Source organism: Staurois parvus, unplaced genomic scaffold (genome assembly GCF_062004578.1).
Source record: "Staurois parvus isolate SC_StPar_1 unplaced genomic scaffold, SC_StPar_1.0 ptg000520l, whole genome shotgun sequence".
Taxonomy (NCBI): Eukaryota; Metazoa; Chordata; class Amphibia; order Anura; family Ranidae; genus Staurois; species Staurois parvus.
The window spans coordinates 2,746,239-2,765,707 of record NW_028318316.1 but is presented as its reverse complement, the minus strand read 5'-3'; the positions used below and the strand labels follow the sequence as shown (position 1 = coordinate 2,765,707).

Here is a 19,469-nt window from a genome sequence, read left to right as displayed (position 1 = left end):
GAGGAATAGCGCCCCATCATTGGTATCAGTGGAAGGAATAGTGCCCCATCGTTGGTATCAGTGGCAGGAAAAGTGCCCCATCATTGGTATCAGTGGGGGGAATAGTGCCCCATCATTGGTGTCAGTGGGGGGGGGGAATAGTGCCCCATCGTTGGTGTCAGTGGGGAGGAGGAATAGTGCCCCATCGTTGGTGTCAGTGGGGGAGGAACAGTGCCTCATCGTTGGTGTCAGTGTGGAGGAGGAATAGTGCCTCATCGTCTTATACGCCGGAAAATACGGTAATAATATATTTATGAAAATGTGAGGGGTGTACTCACTTCTGTGAGATACTGTATATGTCTTTTGTGTTAGATGGATTATGTGTCTTCAAAACGATTTCATGACAGTTGGATGTTATATTAAGTTGACCCTAGTGATTTAGGGTGTTTCTGATAAAGGTATATAAAAATAATTGACATCATTAGTTATGGTCAGTTAGAGGGTGGTTTTTTGTGTTTTTTCATATTAAAGTGCATTTTGAATTGCAGTGGTTGGTATGTGTTCCCATTCACACAATATACCTAAAAATAATAATAATTATTAACATATTTTTTACTTTTCTAGATGTTTCTTTAGCTCAGAAAAGCTTTTAAAGGTGCAATTACACAAGCCTTGAAATCTTTAAATTGTAGGAAAGACTAAAATATACAATATCTATAAGTGCGCTTACTATTAAAATTGTTCGTGTAAATAAATGTTTTACTCTTCTTTGGTACCATCATGTTTTGAAAAATTTAAATTTTTGGTTATAAACTAATTTGGGTTATTTTTTTTACAAAAAAAGATAACTGAATAAATTTTGGCCAAGATTTATGAAGAAAGATTATTTATTTGCAAAATTTTATAAGGAAAACACTTTTTTTAAACATTTTTGCACATTTTCATTTATATAGCAAAAAAAATTAAAATCCCAGTGGTGAATAAATACCACCAAAATAAAGTTTTATCTGTCTCAAAAAAATGCTAAAAAATTCATATGGGTACAGTGTTGCATGGCCGCGCAATTGTCATTCAAAGTGTGATAGCGCTGAAAGCTGAAAATTGGCCTGGACAGGAAGGGGGTAAAAGTGTCCAGACATGAGGTGGTTAAAAGAGATTGTACATCTGATGTATTTATTAAGTTTGTATATGATTTTGCACAATTTGTTTGCACTTTGCACATTTAGATGCAAATTTACTGCTTTTTTTATAAATTTGTTCATTTGTGCCACTTGATATATTTTTAAAGTGACAATACAAATAATTTTTTATTCATTTTGTATTTGTTGTTGTATTCTGCCAACTATGGAGTGCAGCTGCCCTCATTTCCTTAATGTCACTAAGCACAGAGTTTCTGGTTATTCTTCCCTCCCAGAAAGCCTCAGTAGCCACTCACTCACAAGGAATCCAGAGCTGCACAATCACATGACCCCACCAAAGAAGAGTAAACAAAAGGTATTTCCACTGATTTTTTTTACCAACAGTATGCAGCATGTGTGTACAGTAAGTGTGGGGAGGCAAAATTTTAAACCTTCATAATACTTTAACCCTTTGTTAGGATAGGCAGTGTGCACATCTATTTTACAACCGATACTGCGATCTGCAAGGAATTGTACAGACAGAGTTAATCATAGTAAACAAAACTCTCCAGCCCCTCCTTAACATTACATAGAAGGGGAAAGTAGGAAGGATTTTTTTAGCCAGTAAAAAGTAAGAAGCAGTTTTTGTTTTTTTAAGTTTTGCTATGTGAACAGAAACTTGAAACAAATATAAAGTAGGTGTTATTCCAATTTGGCTACAAAAACCAGGGTCCTACTATGTTCCACAGAGCATGAGCTGATGGTGCCACAGGACATTTTTTGATTACAAAGGGAAATCAGCATGATGTGTCCTTCATCTGCTGTGCTAGATTTCTTTGCCAACCACTACAAAAACTGTAACTGCTGACCTTTAATAAACACTCACCTGTCCAAGGATCCAGCACCGTCCTTACCCAGGCTGGTCCTTAACTGTCTTTGGTTCCCTGGCACCAGCATGTTATCTGTGGGCAGCCAGCTGTGACTCTTTCCAGCTTCACAGTCGGCTTTGCGCTGCACTGTGCTTTGTGAATGGTTCCACTTTTGGGTGACGTTCCACTTTAATGATTTTTGAGCTTTAGGCACCTGCTTTACAGCATTTTTCAGCTGCCTAAAACTTTTGCACAGTGCTTAATATTACAGTTACAATGGCTGTGATTTACTGCTCCTTTCTTTCAAGTGGGTCAGATATGACTAACAAACACAACAGTCAGGCTGTCAGAACTTAATTAAGCAATTGTCATAAAAAGGATACAGAAGCTACCATTAATTATGTCCTTCTTAGAATTCTTATTGCTTAGCTGTCATGCTGACCTAATGGCTTCAATACTTTCTGAGGCACTAATCTAGAACATGCATAGCCAAGGAATCCAAAACTCCCTGATCAGTAAACTTGTTGTGGATAAGTGTCCCAAATAATTGAAGTTAGAGGATCAACATGGCAGCAAGGAAGCTGGCATTTTCAGAAGGAGATCAGCAACTGCAGCTACATATATTTACCATTACAGAATTCCTTAAAGTAAATCACATCCCACTATGCCCAACGCCCCGCACACCATCACCTCCCCAATGCTCCGCTCCTTCAGCCCAGCTACCCCTGAGGAGGTCTCTAAGGTCTTCACCGAAGCCAGCCTCACCACCTGCCCCCTGGACCCTATCCCCTCACAGCTCCTCCAGTCACCCCCCCCCCCCCTCCGTCATTCGCTCCCTCACCCACATCTTCAATCTCTCCCTCTCCACTGGCACTTTCCCCTCCCCTCTAAAGCACGCACACATCACCCCCATACTCAAAAAACCCTCCCTTGACCCCACTGACCTTAACAATCTTAGACCCACCTCCCTGCTACCATTCACTTCCAAGCTCCTTGAGCGCCTGGCTTACAATCGCCTAAGCGCCCACCTCACTGATAACAACCTCCTTGATCCCCTACAGTCTGGCTTCCGTCCCTTACACTCCACCGAAACCGCCCTACTTAAAATCAGCAACGACCTGCTAACCGCCAAAGCTAATGGCCATTACACTGTCCTCCTGCTCCTTGACCTCTCCGCTGTCTTCGACACTGTCAACCACCCTCTCCTCCTTACTAAACTGCACTCCCTTGGCATCAGGGACGCTGCTCTCTCCTGGTTCTCCTCCTACCTATCCCAACGCTCCTTCAGCGTTACCTATAACACTGCCACCTCTCCCTCTCTCCCCCTCTCTGTCGGAGTCCCCCAAGGCTCTGTCCTCGGGCCCCTTCTCTTCTCCATCTACACCTCCTCCCTTGGCAAACTAATACACTTAATTACCACCTCTATGCTGACGACACACAAATTTACCTCTCCACCCCCCATCTCACCCCCTCTCTCTCTGCCCGCATCGCCCACCTCCTGAACAACATATCAGACTGGATGTCGCTCCATTTCCTCAAATTAAACCTGTCCAAAACTGAGCTCCTGGTCTTCCCTTCAACCTGCGCCCCCCCCATCCTCTCCATCACTACTAACAACGCCACCATCACTCCCACCCCACATGCCAAAGTCCTGGGTGTCACCCTGGACTCAAACCTTTCCTTCCTACCTCACGTCCAATTACTATCAAGATCATGCAGGCTCCACCTCCGCAACATCTCCAAGATACGTACATTCCTCACCCCAGACACTACTAAACAACTCGTACACTCCCTCATCATCTCACGCCTGGACTACAGCAACTCCCTTCTCACTGGCCTACCCAAAAAACGCTATCCCCACTCCAGTCTATCCTGAACTCAGCGGCTAGACTCATCCACCTCACCAACCACTCCACATCTGCCACCCCCCTCTGCCAATCCCTTCACTGGCTCTCGATTGCCCAGCGCATCAAATTCAAACTGCTAACTCTGACCTACAAAAGCCATTCACAACGCTGCCCCAAACTACCTAACCGACCTGATACCCAAATACTACCCTACCCGTGCCCTTCGCTCCTCACAGCACCTCCTACTCTCCAGGTCCCTGATCTACTCCTCCACGCCCGATTGCAGGATTTCTCCAGGACTTCCCCCATCCTCTGGAACTCCCTACCCCAATCCATCAGACTGTCACCTACCCTCCTCACCTTCAGGCGCACCCTGAAACCCACCTCTTCCGGGAAGCCTACCCCACCCTCACCTAACAACTGACCTCCTCCACTCCTCCCACCACTCCATCCCCCACAGCCATTTCTTCCTGTACCACTTTCTCCTCCCTCCTAGATTGTAAGCTCGAAAGAGCAAGGCCCTCCAACCCCTCGTGTATTGTATTGTTACTGTCTTGTCTCATGTTCTGTCCCCCTTGCTATTGTACAGCGCTGAGCAAACCCTTTGGCGCTATATAAATACTGTATAATAATAATAATAATTATGTAGAAATGACTAGAAGAGGGAACATTAAAATAAAGTTGCATTTGAATACAAAGATAACAAAATATGGTACAGCAAGTAAATAAAAATGTGCAAATCTCAACAAACATTATGTTCTGTTAAATAGTACAATGTTAATTCAAAATGCTTCATTTGTTTCCTTTAAGATAAATAATCAAGGTAACTTAAATTAGACAAAATACTGCCCATTCTATTTCCTTTATCTTAGGGGTCCACCCAAATGTAACTATGAGTCTAAATGCTGCCCAACTCTTTGAATTTCTAGTACCTGGAGAAGTGCATTGCTTGGTTGTCAGCGATGTGAAAATAGAAGTTTGTAGTGTGCTTCATTTCATCTGTATGGCCAGTGGTTTCAATCCAGTGCCCTATTGGATAGCAATAAGCACCATCCACTATATTGCTTTCATCATAAGTACAACATCGGTCATGGTGTGGTCCATTACCTAAGTAGAAAGAACACATAAAGTAGAGCAAACATTATCTTTAAATTTTTAGTTGCTTTTGAATAAGCTATGGCAAATAGTTACAGCAGTCTTAAAATGGAAATCTAATGGCTTGTTTACTTGTAATGTGCTTGTAAGTACAAAGTATTTCTTTGTTAAATGGTCAGTTCATGTTTACCAAAAAAACTGCATCTGTAGATAAAAACAAGCTGTGCAGCTTTGACCAAAGTTGAATAATGCCCTTTCTATAGGTGTAGACCATTTACATACCCCATGAAGCCTGACTGGAAATCCTCTACTATGTCACAAAGAGATACCTAGCTGTTACTGTTTTCCTTCACCATCACAGGCTAGATTGATATCAACTGAGTTTATTTCTAAGCTCCCTCTTTGAAATATATGTGCCTAGACTGACTTGACTACCATACTGTCTTTATGGTGACTTATGTACATTGGGTCTGGATAGTTCCCCATTGGGAAGTTGGTCCTTCTATATTAAGATTATGTATACAAGACCATCGGCTGTTTACTGAATGTACCTAAACTTCCCACCCGAGAGTCAGTGGCTTCATCTTAGTCTACTCATTTTCACCTCTATGGGCAACATACAAATGCTATGCATTCTAGTCTACCCTGCTGAATATTACTCTATTAAAGATATGGAATGGGTTACAATGTACTGATTCTGTCACATGGGCTCCTGAAGAAGGATTCTTGAAATGGGTTGATCCCACATGTGAAATGTGTAATCGAAATCTTTGAATGTTGTGAACTCCTATGTGTAATTTTTAATGTTGTGTAATAGATTTTGACTGGTAAATAATGTACGTTGTTGTTACAGTACTTATTTTCTCTTCTATATGTACACACAAAGTCCATGACTACATATTTTGTTCACAGTTGTACATGATTTGCTGGGATGTGAACATATAGCACACATAGTCTGGGTTTCTCTCCTGCTATAGGGGTCGGAGACAAGACCAGTCACCCTGCACAAGGAGACAGATAAGGACTGAATGGTCTTTATCACAGAAAGTTTTCACACTGGATCACTGCACAGATCTGGAAGAAATACATAAAGCACACCAAGATTCAAGTAAGAATACATATGACTCTTATATTTAGATAATATTTGCTTATCCAGGAGTTCAACTTTAACTTTGAATACTAAACAAATAGAAATACCTATAGTGGATTACCCCAATCCTCAATATCACTATATGTGAAAACTCAATTTTACTTATAAGGTAATTAAACCATAAGAAAAAGCCTGACTGATACAGTACAGTGGATATAAAAAGTCTACACACCCCTGTTAAAATGTCAGGTTTCTGTGATGTAACAAAAATAGACAAAGATAAATCATTCCAGAACTTTTTCCACCTTTAATGTGACCTATAAATTGTACAACTCAATAGAAAAACAAACTAAAATCTTTTTTTTTTTGGGGGGGGGGGGGCGTAAATATAAAAAACTATATTAAAAATGTGGTTGCATAAGTGTACACACCCTCTTATAACTGGAGATGTAGCTGTGTTCAGAATTAAGCAATCACATTCAAAATCATGATAAATAGGAGTCAGTACACACCTGCCATCATTTAAAGTGCCTCTGATTAACCCCAAATAAAGTTCAGCTGTTCTAGTAGGCCTGTCCTGATATTTTCTTAGTCGCATCCTACAGCAAAAGCCATGGTCCGCAGAGAGCTTCCGAAGTATCAGAGGGATCTCACTGTTAAAAGGTATCAGTCAGGAGACGGGTGCAAAAGAATTTCTAAGGCATTAGATATACCATGGAACACAGTGAAGACAGTCATCATCAAGTGAAGAAAATATGGTGCAACAGTGACATTACCAAGAACTGGTCGTCCCTCCAAAATTGCTGAAAGGACAAGAAGAAAACTAGTCTGGGAGGCTGCCAAGAGGCCTACAGCAACATTAAAGGAGCTGCAGGAATATATGGCAAGTACTGGCTGTGTGGTACATGTGACAACAATCTCCTGTATTCTTCATATGTTTGTGCTATGGGGTAGAGTGACAAGAAGGAAGCCCGGTGAAATTTTGTAAAAACACATCTGAAGTCTCCCAAAAGCACGTGGGAAAATGTGTCCTGGTCTGATGAAACCTGGGTTGAACTTTTTGGCCATAATTCCAAACGATATGTTTGGCGCAAAAACAACACAGCACATCACTAAAAGAACACCATACCCACAGTGAAGAATGGTGGTGGCAGCATCATGCTTTGGGACTGTTTTTCTTCAGCTGGAACTAGAGGCCTTAGTCAAGGTAGAGGGAATTATGAACAGTTCCAAATACAGTCAATATTGGCACAAAACCTTCAGTCTTCTGCTAGAAGAGCTGAACATGAAGAGCAACATCATCTTTCAGCATGACAACGACCCACAGCATATATCCAAATCAACAAAGGAATGGCTTCACCAGACCTGAATACAATCGAAAATCTGTGGGGTGATCTGAAGAGGGCTATGCACCAGAGATGACCTCGCAATCTGACAGATTTGGAGTGTTCCTGCAAGGACAAGTGGGCAAATATTGCTAAGTCAAGATGTGCCATGCTGATACACTCATATCCAAAAAGACTGAGTGCTGGAATCATATCAAAAGGTGCTTCAACAAAGTATTAGTTTAAGGGTGTGCACACATATGCAACCATATTATTTTAGTTTTTAATTTTTACTTCCCTCCACCTATAAGTTTCAGTTTGTTGTTCAATTGAGTTGTACAATGTATAGGTCACATTAAAGGTGGAAAAAGTTCTGAAATTATTTATCTTTGTCTCAGTTTTTTACATCACATAAACCTGACATTTTATCAGGGGTGTGTAGACTTTTTATATCCACTGTATTTGTGACAATACAAAAAGTTTTGCCATCTTTCACATAAAACTCATAAAAGGGTAAACATTCCTGCCACTCCATGAACAAAACCATTCACAATCTCCACAGGTATAAAGAAGTATTAAATCTATTATTACAAGCAAATAGATATTGTCATTACAATTTGTGGAATCCAATCACAGTGTCCACAGGTATCTAAATCTCAAATCCAAAAATAAAACACTCACAGTGGGCAGGACTTCACATCACTTAGAAAGTATTGCACATCAATCACTGTCACACACAAAGGCGTGTTGGTTCAAATGCCAACTTGCATATTTGCTGTGATTAATTATAACAACACAGGTTCCAGTACTGTACTTATTCAACTCACAGCTAAAAAATAAATAAATCCAGGAGCGCACAGTATGTATTAAGCTTACTTGATATTTTTATTAAGTGAATACTTTCTATATCTCTGAATATGTATTTTGTACCACCTTGGTCAAACTGCACGGAACTTTTTATTACCATTTTCAGGGCAGCTGAAATCAGCTTCCTGTGTTGTTGTTTTTTTTTTCAACCTAATTGAAGAAGCTGACATTAAAAGCTGTTTGGTTATTATGCACAGCTGCACCAGATTTTGCACTACCCAGTTTTAGTAAATCAACCCCTTTTGTTTAAGCAGAAAGTATGACTTAGAGCAAGAGAATGGAAAAGAAAAGAAGACAAATGCAGAGGAGCATCAGAATACAAAGTATATAAGCCTAATAACACAGCTAGAAATTACAGGGAAGATGGGGTTGGAATTACTATTAGGCATAGTGGGCTTTTCCCTGTATAGTTTCAGGCCTCTTTCTATCATCCTTCCAAAAACAATCATCAAAACTTTTGTCACAATATTTTAAGGCACATTTGATCGGTAAGGAAAAAAGTGTTCTGTGCAAACGAGGTGATTTTAGTAGAGAAGGGTTCTTTTTGGCACCAATCGTTGTGTGCCTAAAAGCTCTGGTAGTGTAACTCCAACCCGGAGTGAGATATCAGGGTTGATTTACTAAAGACAAAAGGCCTTTTCATTTTGCAAGGAAATTTTCCCCTGAACTGGTGAAATTTCACTTTGCAAAGAATACCCAACCACAAGCATGGATGTTTTAGGAAAAGCACTTTTGCTTGCCCATGACTGCATGATGTAAATCAGCAGAACTTCATATCATTCACTAAGTCCTGGGATAACTTCCTTACAAACATCTCTTGCAAAGTAAACAGTCTATTTAGCATTTGGTAAATCAAGCCCATTATGTGAAAAAATACTCAAGGTGCCAATTCAGTGAGGGAAAGGATGAAAGAGACTCAACGAAAAGTTACATCCACCTTTAGATGAATATTTTTATATATTCAGCACAAACCCTCTCTCTGGTTTCTCTGTTTAGTCCCAGGTTATATTCACTTCTGAGTCCCCAGACAGCTAGGCACACAACAATTGCACAGTCTCTCATGATAACCAGGCAATGGATGTCTTTTCTTGGTTTTATTGTTGGTTAAACTTGGATGGGGTGTAGGGAAAGCTGTGGGATACTCCAGAATTTAGTGCACAAACATTTGGAGGACACTTATTATTCTGTTTTTTCTCTTCAGGGAGGCAACCCTCCTCTTTGCAGAGACTAGAGGCTAAAGCACTTCTGGGACTTCCAACAGGGAAAATCCGACTTTAGCAGCATTGACACAGTCACACAAGGGGTCAAACGGAAAACAGCCGCTAGAATCCCACTTCCAGGCCTCTAAGTACTGTGTCTCCAGATACTTGGATACCTCCTGTCTGATATTGGCTAGACACTGCACTGTAAATCTCTAGGCCAGATCCTCAGCGTACCTATTTTCTTGACTCAAAATTGCTTTCCAGGAAAAATAGGCCCTTCCAGCTCCCACTGAGCTAGCACCTAGTTGAACTCTTCCACTGAGCTGGAACCTCAATGAACTCTCCGGAGGCTTCAGCTAACCTGCCCAGAATGGCAGCAGTCCTTCAGGCTGGGATCTTTTCCTTCAGGACAAGAACCCTGCTGCTTCAGACCTTAGGCTATTTCGGGGCTCTCTCTCTGCACCTTCTGGGTACAGCTCTCCAGGAATTAGCTAGAGTCCCATAAATATTTAAGCTCAAGGTCTACAACTTCCAGTCCACTACACTCTAGAACCTACTTGAAGGAAGGGAGAAGTAGTGGAGCCTGCAGCCTGTGAGACCCAAAAGAGCCAAAACTAATCACACTCTACTGATTACAGAGAAGAAAAAAAGAAACTAAATTTACCTTAACCTCACTAGCAACCTAACTAGGAGGGTGCTACACATAGGGTGGACCCATTTACACTGTTGCATTATGTTAACACACCCGCTTTAACAAATGTTATACCATGCATTAATGTGCTTTGCATTAGGCCCATTCATCATCTGAATGGACCCCTAATGCTCCAAAATGAACCAAAAAAGAGGTCAGTGGCCTGCCTCTCCATCTCATCCAATCAGAGAATGCTTTGCATTCATTGAGAAAATGCAAAGCAAACTCTGAATGGCACCCATGCAGAGCAAGTGACCTCCTAATGTCAGAAAGCAGCAGGACAGCTTCTTAGCATTGGACCCAGAAGCGAGTGAAGATCACTGGAGTAGCGGTGCCCACTACAGTGATTTCCAGCTCCTACAGGGATTGCACAGGAATGGTATATGCCAACTATGTAAAGATATCCATACCTAGGATTCATCCTGCCCTCCAGAGAATTTACCCCCTTTCCTGACCAGGCCATTTTTCACGATACAGCAGTGGGTTACTTTAACTGACAATTTTGCAGTCATACAACACTGCATCCAAATTACATTTTGTCCTTTTTTCCCACAAATGGAGCTTTCTTTTAGTGCCTTTTTTCATTTTTTTGCACTATAAACAAAAAAAGACCAACAATTTTGAGAAAAAAAAACTCTATATTTTTTACTTTTTGCTATTAAACATGTCCAGTAAAAAAAAATTAAAAATCAAATTTCATCATAACTTTAGGCGAAAATGTATTCTGCTACATGTCTTTGCTAAAAAAAAATCCCAATACGTGTAAATGAATTGGTTTACGTGAACGTTATAGCGCCTACAAATGGCGGTATAGATACTGGATTTTTTTTTTATACTAGTGATGGTGGAGATCAGCGACTTCTAGCGAGACTGCAGGACTGCAGCAAGCATTCTGACACTGGGGGTGATCAAAGGGTTAACAGTGTGCTGTGTGTGGTTTTACAGTGTGCTGTGTATGTGATTTACTGTGTCAGCACATTGCTTTGTATGGCTCTGCTATGCAGAGCCATACAAAGCAATGTGCAGGAGCTGATGGGAGATGCCAGGGCTACTCGGCGATCGCCAGGTCCCAATGGCGGCCTCAGAGTCTTGCATTTCCTACCCATAAATGCAAAATCACCTATATATACACGTGTTTTTGTGCAGCCCTGCTGCCTTGTAGCAGTATTTCTACTATAGGGCAGCCGGAAAGAGGTTTAGAGCCAAGCTTAGATTTCATATTAGACAAAGAAAACAGATTTGAGCATTCAATCTAAAATGCAGAAATTCCTTGATTTAAAACACTGTATAAAATGTGTGATTTGCTTTTAAATGTGACTGTCTACTGTTTGTTTTCCTCAATATTTTGTACCGGCTATACAAAAGCTTCACAAATCTTACTTAACCACTATGTTTCAATTAGCTGACCATCTATCATCAGCTCTGAGAAAGTGACACTAATGGTTTCTGAGATAAGAATATTTACAAAACTGCTTTTAGAAATGACTGTAATCTAAGTTCATTAATTCTGTTTTTATGTTATCACAAAACATTCACTGCAAAAATAAAAAGATAATAGAGCCATATAATGTACAGCTGACAACACAGAATTGCAAACTGATGTGTAAAGATGCATGAGGCTATATAACAGATCAACCCCTTAACTCTTTTCTGCAGTTATAAAAAGATGGAGAATGTTAATTGGTAACCAAATAGCTAAGCACAAAGACAAGAAAATCTTCCAACCAAGCATTCCAGTATACAGCAAAAGGACATTTCAAGTGTTTCTTGATAGCATTCAAAAATGAATAAGGAACTTCAGCACTGTCTAGTTGTCTGCAATGAAAGTCTTTATGACAACCATATTGATATGATGATTTTCACTTAGAAGTTTCACAGTATTTTATTTCTCAATACAATAAAGCCGAGATACACAATGTCATATAGAAATGAAAAAACTGTTTCAGACAAGTGAAATCATTCATTGAATTGCTAATGCCATCTAACAAACATTGTGACTGTGGTGACAGAAAGTTCATTCAATTTACCTAAAAGAGGAATTTCAGGTATGGATATTTTATACCGGAAATGCAGCAGTATGAAGAGGACCAGGCTTCACTGAAGAGATTTCTATTGAATAGAGCAGTCAGCAGGACATAGGATATATCTAATTACACTGTTCAACAAATTTTTATTTTTTGACAGTTTTGGAAACAAAAGGATCCATTTCTTAATGAATTTCATATTCTGAGTTCAAATATAACAATGAAATTTGTCAATTGGCTCTAGTTTTTCTGTAAACGGAAAGTTTTCTACTATAGGCATAATGACTACATAATGCACAATAATTATATAGATAGATGTCTTTCCACAAATATAAAGCAAGTGATATTGACTACATAACAAAGCCTAAATGGCATAATATATTGCATAGGATTACCAAGAAAAATTATAGCCATAAGCTAAGTTGAATCATTTTAATACTTAGGATTCTCACTAGTTTTGTCTTCAGTTTGTGTCGGTTTTGCTTCTCTTGGCTTTTCTCTTGTATTCGAGGAAAGGGCTATCTCTTACAACTGCACGTGACTACACGCTTCAGGTTCTTCCTCACTTGACTCAACCACGAAGGATTCTGGTGCTTTAGGAATTGGTAGCCCCTCTCCATGAGGAACTGGACGTATTGCCGATGGAATATTTGGATAGTGCACAGATAACTTTTTCTTCTTATTTAGCCCTTTTACAATTGGAGGCACCATACAAAAGTAACAATTACTAACATGATCTGTTGGCTCTCTCCAAATCATTGGCACAGCGAAAGGCATAGATGCCTTTTTTCCATTCAACCATTGCTCCAGTGCCGTCCCACAAGAATTGCAGCATATATGTGGTGCCCAGCTCTTGTCCTGGTCTCCTATCTTGCAGCCAAAATACAAGTTGTAGGCTTTCTTAATCATTCCTGTTATCCTCCTTTTTTGTGAGATAAAAGTTATTTCACCGCAGATATAGCAGAAATTATCTGCTTTATTCACACAAGTTCGAGGCATTACTGAGTAGCCTATATAAGCATAAAACGAAATGTAAAGACGCTGTCGAACTACAATCGGCTACAGATACTGCAGCTTTTATGCAGTGAAGTGATGCAATTAAAGGCTAATATTGCATCATCTCAGTATACATGCAATTTTCTATTGGTCACCAGTATCAATTGCGCAATATGCAGCTGAAGTTGCATCATAATTTTGAATGGCTTACGTCATTAGATGGGTGAATATATCATGGAAACTAGAGCCAATCAACATTTTTTAGGGTCATCTTCGTTTTCAGCACCCCAAAATTATGTCAGATTAGCTAATTTTATGCCCAAAACTTTTTACCTGTTGAACAGTGTTACAGGTAAGGTATGTGACTGAAGCTGAACCTCCTAAAAAAAATAAATAAAACAAATTTCATCTTGAAAGAGTAATTCCAATTCGTGGATAAGATTTAAATCAGTGGATTTATAAAGCTTGAGGATTGCCCTCCTAGTCTTCCTACTGAGGTTAACTATTTCCTTTTCTTCACTTTCCTTTTCTGTCTCCTTCACAATACTCTCATTCGCTTCAAATAAGTCAGTGGAGACATCTTTACTTATGACCTTGTTGTTATCTGCACTTATATGGGACTTTACCATAATTCATACCATCCACTACCTCTACTAGCAATGCCATCGACTACCTCTACTAGCAATGATAATGCTTTTTTTGTGTGGGGGACTTGGCTATTATCTTTGATTTTGCGCTGATGCTGGTTATATATAGTCCTTATTTGATATACGTTTCCAATCACATCTACTGTGGGTGATAAGCATGCCTTTTACAGTTGCAAGAAAAAGTATGTGAACCCCTTGGGATTACGTGGAGTTTTGCATGAATTGGGCATAAAATGTGCTCTGAACGTCATCTAAGTCAACAATAGAAGAACACAGTCTGCTGAACATAATACTACACAAACATTAGATGTTGCCATGGTTTAATTGCACATAACATGTAAACATTCACAGTGCAGGGAGGAAAAAGTATGTAAACCTTTGGACTTAACTGGTTGACCCTCCTTTGGCAGCAATAACCTCAACCAAACGTTTCCTGTAGTTGCAGATCAGACCTGCACAACGATCTGAAGTCATTTTGGACCACTCCTCTTCACAAAACTGTTTCAGTGTAGCAATATTCTTGGGATGTCTGGTGTGAATCGCTCTCTTAAGGTCATGCCACAGCATTTCAATCGGGTTGAGGTCAGGACTCTGACTGGGCCACTCCAGAAGGCGTATTCTGTGCTGTTGCAGCCATTGTTTTGTTGAATTACTTTTATGCTTTGGGTCATTGTCCTGTTGCATCATCCATCCTCTGCGGAGCTTCAGTTGGCGGACAGATGGTAGTACGTTTTCCTGAAAAATGTCTTGAAAAACTCTGGAATTCATTTTCCCATCAATGACAACAATCCGTCCAGGCCCTGAGGCAGCAAAGCAGCCCCAAACCATGATGCTCCCTCCGCCATCTTTTACAGTGGGGATGAGGTTTTGATGTTGGTGTGCTGTGCCTTTTTTTCTCCACACATAGTGTTGTTTGTTCTTCCCAAACAACTCAATCTTGGTTTCATCTGTCCACAGTATATTTTGCCAGTAGTGCTATGGAACATCCAGGTGCTCTTTTGCAAACTTCAAACGTACTGCAATATTCTTTTTGGACAGCAATGGCTTCCTCCGTGGTGTCCTCCCATGTACTCCATTCTTGTTTAATGTTTTCCTTATTGTAGATGTGTCAACAAAAATGTTAGCATGTGCCAGAGATTTCTGTAGGTCTTTAGCTGACACTCTGGGATTCTTCTTTGCCTCATGCAGCATTCTGCGCTGTGCTCTTGCAGGCATTTTTACAGGACGACCACGACTAGGGAGAGTAGCAACAGTGCTAAACTTTCTCCATTTGTAGACGGTCTGTCTTATCGTGGACACATGAACATCAAGGCTTTTGGAGATACTTTTGTAACCCTTTCCAGCTTCATGCAAGTCAACAATTCTTGATCATAGGTCTTCTGAGAGCTCTTTTCTGCGAGGCATGGTTCACATCAGACAGTGCTTCTTGAAACCAGTAAACCCAAAACAGGTGTGTGTTTTTTAAGGGCAGGACAGCTGTCAGCAACACATCCAATATCATCACACTGATTGGAGTCAAGGTTGGCTCACTCATGGCTCCAATTTAAGCTAGGGCCTCACATACTTTTTCCTCCCTGCACTGTGAATGTTTACATGTTATGTGCAATTAAACCATGGCAACATCTAATGTTTGTGTAGTATTATGTTCAGCAGACTGTGTTCTTCTATTGTTGTGACTTAGATGACGTTCAGAGCACATTTTATGCCCAATTCATGCAAAACTCCACGTAATCCCAAAGGGTTCACATACTTTTTCTTGAAACTGTATGTATGAGAGATTCCAATTTCTTTTGTAACTGAAATATCGTTGACAAGTTTAAAATGTAATAAAAAGATTGAAAGTTAGGCAGGCCATAGAAGATGTGATTTTAACCAGTGGTTTGAGGAAAGAAAATTGCTTGGTTTCCTTATCAACGCAGTCAGTATTGATAGGGGCATGCCTCTCACAGAGCTATTGTGTTCTCCAGGCAGAGATGGCTCCCTGTGCCATGCCCACCCCCCTTCCTCCACCAGGAGAAAACAATAACTCAGAGGGAGGCATGGGGGAATGGGGGAAAGCTTCCCATGGAGCTATTATGTTTTCCTGACAGGAAGGTGCTGGGAGCCATTCCTGCTGGGAGAACACAGTGATTATTGCTAGAGGATATAATTGTACCAATGTATCAATGGATCAACATACAATCAGCCTGCCCATAGATGGTTTGAACAGGGCTGCTGCTATAAATCACGGAGCTCCATACAGTCTACCTGACAGCCTGACCCCCCCCCCCTCCAAAAATATCAAAATTATATTTTCACTAAAAATACATGAAAATCATTGTTAGCGGAAACAAATATAACATAACTTACACTATTCCTGCTAAGTCTAAAAAATAAAACCGCTTTGAGTTAATAAAGTTCTTTGCGTAAATAAGGTCTTGGGGCTCATTCATACAAGTACTGTGGCCTGTACAGTGTGAATCAGTTTTTATTTAATGTGGCTTTTAACTTTTTAACTTTTTGCAGTAGATCCAACATATCTTCTTTGCTGCTGGAGATGAGCGTTGGGTCATCTGCATAGCGCAGGTTGTTTATGTTTCAGCTGCCAACTTTATTTTTTTTTATAAGTATTTTATTAGTTTTCATATTTCAACATAACTTCAAAGCAAAGAATTATCATAACACTAAAAGTTACATTTTCCTTTAAACATACCCTTAGAGAACCCACCTCCCCCATGTCCCACCCTCCCCCCAACTCTCCCCTACTCCCCCCTTCAACTCTCCCCTCCCCCCATTTCTTTGCCCATAGCTCCCTGTTCCACGTCACTCCTGAATATCCTCAGGATACCCTTCTCCTTCTTCCTATCTTACTTTCCCCTTTTTAGGTATACATATCCTCTCATCTCCTCTTTCTCTATTTCCCCCATTTTGACATATGTATTCAGTCTCTTAAACTTGTCCCATTTTCCCCACCCTTCTCGAAATCTCTCCATTATGTCTTCTTCCATGTGGTAGATTTCCTCCATTATATATATATATATATATATATATATATTCTACCTTACTTATCCAGTCTTTTATTTTCGGTACCTCTTGTTCCTGCCAAAATTTGGGTATCGATCCTTTTGCTGCATTTATAAGGTGAATGATCACCAAATTCTTATATTTTTCTACTGTAGACTAGGTTTTATGGAATAGGCATATCCCTGGATCTTTTGGGATCTTACCCCCAGTTATCTCCTGGATTTGGTGAATTATTCCCTTCCAATATTCCTGGATTTTAGGAAACTCCCACCATATATGTGCCATTGTGTCCTTGATCCCACATCCCCGCCAACACATAGGTGATTTATCTCCATATTGCTTATGTGCCACATTCGGTGTGATGTACCACCTAGCCAAACATTTGTAGTTCATTTCCATCACCTTCATATCTACAGCTAGCAGCCAACTTTAATACAAACTGACTCTTTTTACAAATGTACTTTTCTTAAGATGGCCTCCCCGTATAGGTTGAACAAGTAATGTGACGAGATACATCCCTACCTGATACCACGTTTTATTGGAAACCAGTCAGTGTTGCCATATTCAGTTCTCCCTGCAGCTTATTGACTTTTGTAGAGGTTCTTTATTAACTGTGTTATGTGTTTAGGTATTCCAATTTGGAAAAGAGTCCTCCATAATTTATCATGATCCACACAATCAAACATTTTACTGTAGTCAATGAAGCAAAAGTATACGGTCTTTTGGTATTCTTTTCTAATTTTTTTCTCTTCTCTGATATACATCTAACATTGGCAATAATGTCTCTTGTTCCTCTGCCTTCTCTGGACCCAACCTAAGTGTTAGGACTTGTGTCATTACTTGGGTCACCTGCTGGTGGCCCTGTTGTTCCTGGATTCGAAAGGTGTAGTTCCGGTGGCCACCAGCAGGTGTCTCCCAGCAGCTGGACTGTACAGGTAATTAGGCTGCACCAGATGTGGACCGCTGAGAGGTAGATAAGCCCACCAATAACTGAGGTTCAGTGATTCAGTATTTTCCTGTAAGCTGTGTACCTAACTGAGCCTTATTCCTGATCCTTGTACCTGACCCTGAGAACTGCTTCCTTCTCCCAGTACCTTGCTCCGTGCTCCCCTTGTCTCCTGTCCCTATCCTGACCTTGTCCCACCATGTGTGCTCCCTCCATTTTGAACATAGTTAGGTTGTTATTTGGGGTTTTGCACATTTATTTTGTCACTTGCATTGTTTAAGGTTTACTGGTGTTGGTGTTGGAAGCGTGTTGTTTGTCTCAAACTTATTTTAACCTTATTCTGTTGGTTCCTGATTCCTGAAGGTGCCTCCTACTGATCTGATCACCCTTGCTGGTTGCCTGCCTCCCTGACACTGAGCTTCAGGTAGTTCTTGCTCAACGCATGATTGTGTTCTCCTTTGTATTATTTTCAGTAATACTTTGCTAGCATGTGGAATGCAATTGTTCTGTAATTGTTACAATCTTTGGCATCTCCTTTCTTCAATATAGGAATGAACAGTGATCTTCTCCAGTCAGTTGGCCATGTTTTACCTTCCAGATCCGTTGACATAGCTGAGTAAGAGCCATGATAGCACCTTCTGAGCCTCTGATTGACTCAATTGGAATCCCATTGATACCTAGTGACTTATTGTTCGATAAAGCTTTAATTGCTGCTATTACTTCTTCTGTTAGTATATTTGGTTTGTCTTCAGCGTCACTGTCTGGTCCACTTTCTACAATATTATCCATGCTGCTTTTTTTAAAAATATATTTTCAGCATAATTTTTCCATCTCTTTTTAATGTTCTTTTTGCATTGTCCAGTATCAGTCCATTGGAGTCTTTATGCATCCCCAATATAGATTGGAATTTCTGCCTCAATCTCCTTTTGTCCTGAAAAGCTAGCCTGGTTATTCCTTTTACGTGTTTAGCCTCAATTTTCTGACAGATATCCTTCAGATATCTTTCTTTATCTTTCCAAACTTGGCATTGAAACATTTGATTAATTTGAGATACTTTTATTCTATCACCAGATATTTTAGCTTGCCTTCTTTGTTCTGCTACTTTTCTAGTTTCTTCTGAAATCCAAGGTGACGTTTTTGGCTTTTTTCTTCATCTGTAATGTTCTTTCAGCTTCTTCACTGATTATGGTTTTGATATTGTTCCGTAACACTTTGGGCTCTCTATCTCCTGTATCCAGAACTGCAAATCTGTTTAGTTTAATCCAGTAATCCTGTGAAATATTTTTAATATATCTTGGAAGGCCTTTTCTGACCTTTTGCTTGTAAAGCATTACTTTTATCTTGCATGTCAAAAACAGCTCCCAGTTTAGTCTTTGCTGTCAAAACTATAGATTTCCACCTCCGTCCTTTGCCGATTTAATCAATTTGATTACAAAGCATGCCATTTGCAGAGGTCCGTGTGTATAGCCAATGCTTGTGATGCTGGAATTGTGTATTCCTGATGGACAGTTGGTTAGTTTTGCAAAACTGTTTGAAGTTATCACCGGCTTCATTTCTTTTTTTTTTAAAGCCGTACTTTTCAACCACTGCATCTTCAGATTTACATCCTAATTTTGCACTGAAGTCCCCCATGATGATTAATGGATCTTAATTCACTGCTTGATCTATTGCACTTTGAAGTTCATAAAACAACTCTATAGTCTCCTCTTGTGCATCTGTTGCTGGAGCATACACTTGGATCAGAGTGACATTGATCAGCCTTCCCTGTAG

General features: G+C 40.1%; 1 protein-coding gene across 1 annotated transcript in view; it reads right to left on the bottom strand.

The window, feature by feature from the left end:
- The window catches only part of EPM2A (EPM2A glucan phosphatase, laforin), a 145,602-nt gene that overhangs the window by 43,255 nt on the left and 82,878 nt on the right, over positions 1 to 19,469 (bottom strand). Inside the window, exon 3 of the mRNA XM_089690194.1 lies at positions 4,746 to 4,920. Within this exon, the coding sequence (XP_089546320.1) occupies positions 4,746 to 4,920 (175 nt within the window). The remainder of the gene's footprint in view (positions 1 to 4,745; positions 4,921 to 19,469) is intronic.